This window comes from Rhinopithecus bieti, unplaced genomic scaffold, assembly GCF_001698545.2.
Source record: "Rhinopithecus bieti isolate Rb0 unplaced genomic scaffold, ASM169854v2 scaffold_29388, whole genome shotgun sequence".
Classification (NCBI taxonomy): domain Eukaryota; kingdom Metazoa; phylum Chordata; class Mammalia; order Primates; family Cercopithecidae; genus Rhinopithecus; species Rhinopithecus bieti.
This window is the reverse complement of record NW_016813389.1, coordinates 1,181,582-1,190,932: the sequence shown is the minus strand read 5'-3', so window position 1 is coordinate 1,190,932 and position 9,351 is coordinate 1,181,582. Positions and strand designations below refer to the sequence as shown.

At 49.4% G+C, this 9,351-nt stretch overlaps 1 protein-coding gene across 2 annotated transcripts in view; it reads right to left on the bottom strand.

Moving 5' to 3' along the window:
* The window catches only part of PTPA (protein phosphatase 2 phosphatase activator), a 49,864-nt gene that overhangs the window by 14,289 nt on the left and 26,224 nt on the right, over window positions 1-9,351 (bottom strand). For both annotated transcript variants that reach the window (XM_017848303.1, XM_017848304.1), the window contains 3 exons: window positions 6,189-6,314; window positions 3,727-3,844; window positions 628-727 (listed from right to left, as the gene is read on the bottom strand). In XM_017848303.1, coding sequence (XP_017703792.1) covers window positions 628-727; window positions 3,727-3,844; window positions 6,189-6,314 — 344 coding nt within the window. The remainder of the gene's footprint in view (window positions 1-627; window positions 728-3,726; window positions 3,845-6,188; window positions 6,315-9,351) is intronic.

Genomic DNA, 9,351 nt, shown 5'->3' with positions numbered 1-9,351 from the left:
TTTTTAGTAGAGACGGGGTTTCACTGTGTTAGCCAGGATGGTCTCGATCTCCTGACCTCGTGATCCGCCCGTCTCGGCCTCCCAAAGTGCTGGGATTACAGGCTTGAGCCACCGCGCCCGGCCGACAATTCTTTTTTTTTGAGACAGAGTCTCACTCTGTCACCCAGTCTGGAGTGCAGTGGCATGATCTCAGCTCACTGCAACCTCCGCTTCCTGGGTTCAAGCAATTCTCCTGCCTCAGCCTTCTGAGTAGCTGGAATTATAGGCCAGTGCCACCATACCCAGCTGATTCTTGTATTTTTAGTAGAGACGGGGTTTCACCATGTTGGTCGAACACCTGACCTTGTGATCCGCCTGCCTGGGCCTCCCAAAGTGCTGGGATTACAGGCGTGAGCCACCGCACCCGGCCTACGTGACAATTCTTTCACTTGTTTTTACTTGTAGGTTAATTTGAACCTGTTGGAAAAAAGCCTTGGGCACTCTATCCACAGCCACAGCTTGATTAAGACGGGACAAGAGAACCATGAACCACTCAGGAGAACCCTACAGCACCCCATTTCCCAGTCTGAGGAGGAAAGAGATGGCCCCTCACGCCCCCTCCTCCAACCCTCCTGTCCTTTCTCTCACCGATTGAACACCTTGAAGACAATAGCTATTTGGTCATCCACCCGGAGCACCCCAATCTTGCAGAGACAGCAGAGGAAAGCAGCAAAGGCTGCCTCATGCCCTGGAGGAGAAAAAACAACCAACGTTGACAGTCGTCCAGGTAAAGGACTGGGATTGTTTTATTCTCCCAGAGTCCAAATCGCTGATAAGTGCCCCTCTGAGGTAGGTGGTCAACATGGAGACAATGAGACCTCTTCCCCATTCAGAAAGATGTGCTAGGTCCTTTCCTTTGAAGAACTATAATACTGGCTGGGCATGGTGGCTTATGCCTGTAATACCAGCACTTCAGGAGGCTGAGGCAGGCAGACTGCTTGAGCTCAGGAGTTCGAGATTAGCCTGGCCAACATGGCAAAACTCTGTCTCTACAAAAAATACAAAAAATAGCCAGACATGGTGGCATGTGCCTGTGGTCCAACTACTCAGGAGGCTGAGATGGAGGATCACCTGAGCCCAGGAGGTTGAGGCTGCAGTGAGCCATGATAAGGCCACTGCACTCCAGCCTGGGCAACAAAGTGAGACTGTCTCAAAAAAAAAAAAAAGAAAAAAAAGAACTACCAGTACTATAATTCTACTCCTAAAAGACCCGGGCTGGACATTTACATTTCATCATGTAGGTTTAACTCACTGAGCAGTTCCACCATATTTACTGAGCACCTACTATGTAAGCAGTCACCGTCCATGTTACACACTACGAGACAGTGACAAGTAAGTCCCTGCCCTCAAAAAGTTTATGATCAGGGACAACAGACATTATAAATATACAGTCACTACTATGATTCCAGCTCTGAAGGAGAAAGACAGGGTGCTAACTGGAGGATATCACAGGAGGACCCTGACATAAGGGTTCAAGGTTTCCCCTAAGGAAGTAACGTCTAATCTGAAATCTGAAAGATGTGAGTTGGCAAGGCAAAGGGAGTGAGGGAAGCAAGAAATATATTCTAGCCAGAAGGAATAGCATGTGCATAGGCCTTGAGGCAAGAAAAAGCTTGATCTGTTTGAGGAACCCTAAGGCGGCCAGTATGTCCAAGGCAGTGAGAACAAGGGAGAACGTGCGATGACAGGAGGCTACAGGTCACATGGGCCTTGTGGCCATCAGAAAGAGCTCAGACTTTACCCTAAGAGCAATAGGGAGTCACTGCAGGCTTCTAAGCAGGGAACACATGATCAGATTACAGGGTGAAAAAGCACCCTCCTTCCTTTCCCAGTCATATCAAACAGCAACGGTCTGCACTATAGGAACTACTCACTGGACTGTGATTGAATCCCATTGTTCACAGTGTCACACAAAACCTATCTGGAGGGAGGTGAGAAGAGAATGTGTCAGAGAATACTTCTGTCCTGTCTCTGGAGGACAAAGACCCCTCCAGGGCCTGGAAGCTTGTGAGCTCAGTTTCCTTCCCCTGCCACAGTTTTCAATTATGACCAGCCATGGCCCAGGCTCCCATTGTTCAGGGGTTCGAATGCAGCTCGGGCACCAACCCCTGCTGAAGTGGCCAGTCTTCCCTCTTTGATCTTTTCCCTGCTGGTCTTATCAAAGCCCCACCCAGTCCAAGAGGGCCGTTCTCCAGGGCCTGCCTCTGTGGCTGGGGCTCTCTCTTGTGGATCACATTCCCCAGACAAGGGGAGGGCTGAGCGATGCTCCCATTTGCCTGCTTCAGGGAAGAAGGAAAGGTGGGCCCTTACCAAAGCAGAGGTCCTCCTTAGCTACACAGGCCATGCCCTGACCTAGAGAATGCCTCCCTTTTATATTTTTGAGAGATGGGGTCTCAGCATGGTGGCTCACACCTATAATCCAAGCACTTTGGGAGGCTGAGGTGGGAAAACAGCTTGAGCTCAGGAGTTCAAGACCAGTCTGGGCAACATGGCAAAACCCCTTCTCTATAAAAACTACAAAACAATCGGCCGGGCGCAGTGGCTCACGCCTGTAATCCCAGTCCCAGCACTTTGGGAGGCCAAGGCGGGTGGAGAAGTAACCTCACCAGAGGTCAGGAGTTCGAGACCACCCTGGCCAACATGGTGAAACCCTGTGTCTACTAAAAACACTAAAATTAGCCAGGTGTGGTGGCGTGTGCCTGTAGTCCCGGCAGAAGAATCACTTGAACCCAGGAAGTGGAGGTTGCAAGTGAGCCAAGATCGTGCCACTGCACTCCAGCCTGGGCAACAGAGTGAGACTCTGTCTCAAAAAAATAAATAAATAAATTGCCAGGCTGGTGGTACACACCTGTAGTCCCAGGTACTGGGGAGTGGGGAGATGCAGAGGCGGAAGGATCACTTGGGCCCAGGAGGTCAAGGCTGCAGTGGGCCAAGATCACATCACTGTACTGCAGCCTGGGTGACAAAGCAAGACCCTGTCTCAAAAAATATATATATAAATAAAAATGACTTAAAATAAATTTTTAAAAAAGAGATGGAGTCTCACTACATTGTCTAGGCTGGTCTTAAACTCCTGAGCTCGGGCAATCCTCCCCCTCGGCCTCCCAAAGTGCTGGGATTACAGGCGCGCACCACAGCACCTGTTCCCTTTTAAGGAGCCCACACGCTCCCTCTCCTCAAAGTCCAAGTCTGCTTGGCCTACATGGACCACAGAACCAAAGAGCTCAAGAGCACAGAGAATGTGGCTAAGAGACAAGGGGTGCAAGGGAGAGGGTGCACCATGACACTGCAAAGGCCACCAAGAAGCAGTCCCATTTCTCAAAGCTTCAGTAAGCTGCTGCCTTGACATACAGTAAGTGCTCAATTAATAATTATTATTTTGGTGATGATGAGTTGCTCAGAGACCATTTTCACAAGAACAGAAAGCAGCGCTGCGTGAGCACCATGCACAGGGCATCAGCTCCCCCTGGTGGACTACGGCAGAGCCACAGCATCTGAGCCTCCCTGCATGCCTACGCCCTCCCTGCCTATGAAACCACCCTGCACCCCAGCTGGCCCCAATAGGCTGCAGGTGCTTGGCGAATTCTTGATTGCTCTTGCTTGCTAAGAGGGCCCCGAGACCACCTGAAGCCCAAAAAAGAAAGCAGTGAAGCTAGATAAGTACAGAGCCCCACAAGCAGCAGATACCTGTGCCGTAGTCAATGCGCGTGGAGTTCCCCACTGACTCCTTTAGGTAAACAGCCACCTCAGGCACAGCAGCTGCCAGATGGGTGGGGACCACTGTGGCCACCAAGTTTTCTGCTTCCTGGTAACACAAGAGACACAAAGTGGTGGCAGCACATTAAGCAGCATCCCAGTGGGCAGGTGCCCAGGGGCAGCACCTGACTGGGGGCCCATGCTGCCATGCCAGGCCAGCCTGGTTCCCTGTTCTGATGGGCCACAGAAGGAAGGGGAGGGACAGCATTTATTATTCTACAGCAGAAGACTACCCAGGCAGCTTATCATCGACTGATTCTTCCAGGGCACAGGGGTCTAGGGGCAAGACAGGAGGAATCTGGAAAAAAGCCTCAACCCTCCCACGTGGTAAATCACTGGAGCCCCACAGAGACTCTGGTAGGTCAGTGCTATGATTCCCACACAGGCCACCTTCCTAAGAGTTTGTGTCATGTGCCACTAAAAGACATGCAGAAGAATGTTCACAGCAGCATTGTTTAGAGTAGCCAAAAGGTGGAAATGCAATGGAAATGTCCATCAACAGTGAAATGAATAAATTGTGGTATAGTCATACAATAGAACACTACACAGCAAAGAAAAAGACTTACAGCTAGACACGAAAACATGGATGAATCTCAGACGTGACATCGAGCAAAAGAAGCCAGAGAGTTATACAAAGTTCAGAAACATGGAAAAAAAAATCAATTTATGGAATAGAAATCAGAATAATCTGAGCAATAACAATTGGGAAGGGGAGCACTCCAGCTAAAATGTTCTATTGCTTCGCATGAGTGGTGAATCCATGGGTAAAAAACTTGGCATGAGTAAGCTGTACAGCTATAATTTGTCAGCTTTAATACATAACTTAAGGTTGGGCACAGTGGCCTACACCCGTAATCCCAACACTGTAGGAGGCCAAGGTGGGCAGATCACCTGGGGCCAGGATTTCGAGACCAGCCTAGCCAACATGATGAAACCCCATCTCTACTAAAAATACAAAAATTAGCCAGGGGTGGTGGCACATGCTGTAGTCCCAGCAACTTGGGAATGTGAGGCAGGAGGATTGCTTGAGCCCAGGAGGTCAAGGCTGCAGGGAGCTGCACTCCAGCCTGAGCAACAGAAAAGAAAAAAAAAAAAGACCATGTACCACCTTAAGAGTCCAGAGGCAGGCCCGGGCCTCTCTTGGGAACAGCACGTCACCGGGTCCTGAGTCCTCCCCTCTGCTCTATGTGAAAATATTGGGCCAGAGCAATTAGGACCCAAATTTCCTTAAGCTCAGTTGTAGATAACTGGCATGAGAATCTCCTGGAAAGCTGGTGAAAATCCAGATTCCCAGTCCCTACCCAGACCTGTAGACTCTGCTTTTCTAGACAGGGTCTGAGATCCTTCATTTTTATTTTATTTTTGTTTGCTTTGAACAGGTAACGCCTTCATAAGATTCAAAAATAAAAACATCAGTAGGGGATCAGTTCAATAGACTAGTCCATCTACACCATGGAGTATGCAGCGAGCATTCCAAGCGGGTGTGCAATGGCTCCATCATAGCTCAGTGCATCCTCAAACTCCAGAGCTCAAGTCATTCTCCTGCTTCAGCCACCCAAGTAGCTGAAACCAAAGGCATGCACCACCATTTCTTATTTTTTGCAGAAACGGGGTTTTGCTATGTTGCCTAGCCTACTCACAAACTCCTGGGCTCTAGTGATCCTCCCACCTTAACCTCCCCGAATTCTGAGATTACATGCATAAGCCACCATGCCCAGCTATTTAAAAAATTCCTTTTTGGGGCCAGGCACGGTGGCTCACGCCTGTAATCCCAGCACTTTGGGAGGCCAAGACAGGCGGATCACGAGGTCAGGAGATCGAGACCATCCTGGTTAATACGGTGAAACCCTGTCTCTACTAAAAATACAAAAAATTAGCCAGGCGTGGTGGCGGGCGCCTGTAGTCCCAGCTGCTCAGGAGGCTGAGGCAGGAGAATGGCGTGAACCTGGGAGGCAGAGCTTACAGTGAGCTGAGATCACGCCACTGCACTTCAGCCTGGGCGACAGAGCAAGACTCTGTCTTGGCGGGGGGAAGAAAAAAAAATTCCTTTTCATAGCTGCACAGTACTCCATGATGTGGATGGACTAATTTATTTAAATGATTCCCTACATATGGATACTTGGAACATTTCCAATTTGCCGTAATACAGATAGTGACTTAATAAACAGCCTTGTAGTGCAGAGGGCTGTATATGCATAGTCGTGTTTCCCAGAAGATGACCAAGCAGAGCATAAACTCATTTGTAACTCTGCTAAGTGAAATTGCCATTTTAACAAACTGTCTGAGATTTGTATATGCCTAGAAGCGCTATACAATGCAGGCGCTTTCCCACCTGGTGCCAGAACCACCCTCACTGCCAGCCCAGTCCCTGGCCTGTCCTGTGGCAGCCTCACCTCATCAAGTTTGGCATACCAGGTCCTGTATGCCTTATTCCCAAACCGAGAGGGCTGGTCCACCGGAGGAGTCTCATCAATCCACCTGTCCAGCGTGTTGAGAAGAGCAACTAGTTTCTCAATGGCCTGTGGAGGCAAAATAGAGGGGTCCAAGCCACAGTGACAAGTGGCTCCCGCTTAGCCACAGAGGGAAGTCCACTGCTGCCAGACAATGACCGACCCCTTGGCATGGCCCCTGCTGGCCACCCTCCCCCATCCCTCTTTCTTCCCCACTGTCCTGAATATGAAGAAGGGTCAGGGGAGCACGATGGGATTTCCAGAGAGGGAAGCACACTAGGCTGATGGGACAGGGACGGGGTGGCTTTAGCACCTGGTTTCTGTAGGCAGCCTACCCATGGGCTGCCACTATAGATAAGCAAACTCCAGCCCTGACATCTTTCTAAAAAGACTTTATGGAAGCCTTTTGTTCAGTATGCAATACCTACCCATCATAAAAAATAGAAATATAAACAGAAGAAAATGAAAATATCCAGTAATCCTGCCACCCAGAAATACACTAAACTTTTATTTTTTTTGAGACGGAGTTTCGCTCTTGTTGCCCAGGCTGGAGTGCAGTGGCGCAATCTCGGCTCACTGCAACCTCTGCCTCCCAGGTTCAAGCAATTCTCCTGCCTCAGCCTCCCAAGTAGCTGGGATTATAGGCACACGCCACCACGCCCAGCTAATTTTTGTATTTCTAGTAGAGACAGGGTTTCTCCATGTTGGTCAGGCTGGTCTCAAACTCCTGACCTCAAGTGATCCACCTGCATCAGCCTCCCAAAGTTCTGGGATTACAGGCGTGAGCTACCATGCCCGGCCTACACTAAACATTTTAATATACCCTTCTATGTTATCTTCTTATAGTCCCCGTTTTTTTTTTTTTTTTCTTTGAGGCAGAGTCTCATTGTCCCCCGGGGTCGGGAAGCTGCATGGCAGCTCTCGCTCCTGCCGCCCGGCCTCCCGGTTTCCCTTGCACGCACCGTCAGTCCATACGATGGAACCACCCTTCTTTTTCTTTTGTACATTTTAGTCACCACGGGGTTTCAACCGTGTTAGCAGGTCGGCCCCGGAATCTCCCCTCACCCTAGTGGGATCCGCTCTCCGGGCTCCCAAAGTGCTGGGATTACAGGCTTGAGCCACCGCGCCAGGCTCTTATAGTGTTTTATATTGTTTAGCATGGTGGGTCTGGATTCAAACCACAGCTAAAACACCATTTAGTTGCTGTGAGACCTTGAGCAAGTGACTAACTCTGAGCCTCTCAGTTTCTTCGTCTAAAGAATGGGGCTGATGATAAATACCTCCTAAGGTGCATAGTGCCTGGCACGGGGTAACGGAATACATTCATCACAGGACACATTCTGCTTTGCAGCCTGCTCCTTTTCCTCATGAACCTCATTCCACATCTACATATAAACATAATCTTATGACAACCTTTACTAAGTGAATAACATTTCATCATGCTACTGCATTATAATTAATTTAACTAATTCCTCACTGTTAAATGTTTGGGTTATTTCCACCTGTTTCACTATCTATTTCATACACAATGCTATGGTAAATCAGTTTGCAACTCAAATCTTTGTGGAAATGCCATCATGTGCAATGCTTTGTAGGGTGGCAGAGTTTGAGAGCCCATCCCCATACGCCTTTCCCACAGAAGACAGGGACCAAGAAGTAGAATCGGAGTCAGAGGTGCAGGCAGCATTGGCACATAAAATGTTACTCAATGAAGAAATCAGGTGGCTGTCTATCCAACCCAAAGGTCAGTTATAAGGTGCTCCTTCCAGGCTGGCTTGTAGAAAAAGGCCAGCACCAGGGCTGGTGGAAAATACAATGCACAGGCTATCTGCAGCCAGTCAGTCCTGGGAAGAGTCCCTGCCAGGAAGTGGATCTTGCCTGTGTCTATGGAAACAAATGGTATAAAAAGAAACTTACAGGAAATCCCGGCACTGGGTAGGAACTAGCAGGGTGATGGCTACGTGAGAAGTTACGCCTGGGAGGACAAGGCAGACCAGGCCTGCCAGGTGCAAAGACTAAGCCAAGAGCTATGTATGTACTTGGGGAGAGGCAGGCTTAAGCTAATGAAATTCAGGCTGGCCATGCCCCCAGCTGCATATGTGAAACCGGCCCTGAATGCTGCTCTCTCTCATCTCCCCTTTATCTAGGCTTGGGGCATGGAAGGACAGGAAAAGTAGCCTGTAAGAGGAGAAATTTCCCTTTACACCTGGCTAAAGCAGAGGGCCAGGATGGCATAAAGCTGCCTTGCTGAAATGTGAGAGCGCTGGCAGAGCCTGGCTTTGTGAAGAACCAGGAATGGCTGATAAGCACAGGTCAGACCTAACCCATGCAGCAATGGGGGCTTACAATGGATGGCACAGTTATGTTGGCCCCAGGAAGCACCAGTCAGCCCCAGATGCCCCAGGGATCTCAATCTTAGGCAAGGCACTGAAGGGGACAGAGATGGCAGAGGTCACAGGAGCCAGGCCCCAGCTGCTAGCTCAGCTGGGCCAATGAATAATTCAAAGGCTCCCAGCTCCTCTTCAGGAGAGGGCTTTTTGAATGTAGGGGCTGCCTCTATTGTTTGTTGTGTTGGGAGAGAAGGGCTGGAAGAAAGGGAACTGGGGCTGAAACCCCTTTGAGGCACAAAGAACAACTCCAGCTCTCCCATTCTCCCTAGGCCAGTGCTTCCTTTTTGGATTTCAGGGACCAGTAAAATCTTCCCTAAAATTGTACTGTCCATTTTAAATTTTGCCCCTTGTAGGTTTTAAAAAAGCAAACAGAACAACAACAAAATAAACCTCCTATCACATTTATTTTGCAAAATCAAAATGTTAACCCCATAAGAGGAGGACAGGCATCATTTAAAGTAAGAGCTAGCTGGCCAGGCGCAGTGGCTCACGTCTGTAATCCCAGCACTTTGGGAGGCCAAGACAGGCAGATCACCTGAGGTCGGGAGTTCGAGACCAGCCTGATCAACATGGAGAAATCCCATCTGTACTAAAAATACAAAATTAGGCCGGGCGCAGTGGCTCAAGCCTGTAATCCCAGCACTTTGGGAGGCCGAGACGGGCGGATCACGAGGTCAGGAGATCGAGACCATCGTGGCTAACACGGTGAAACCCCG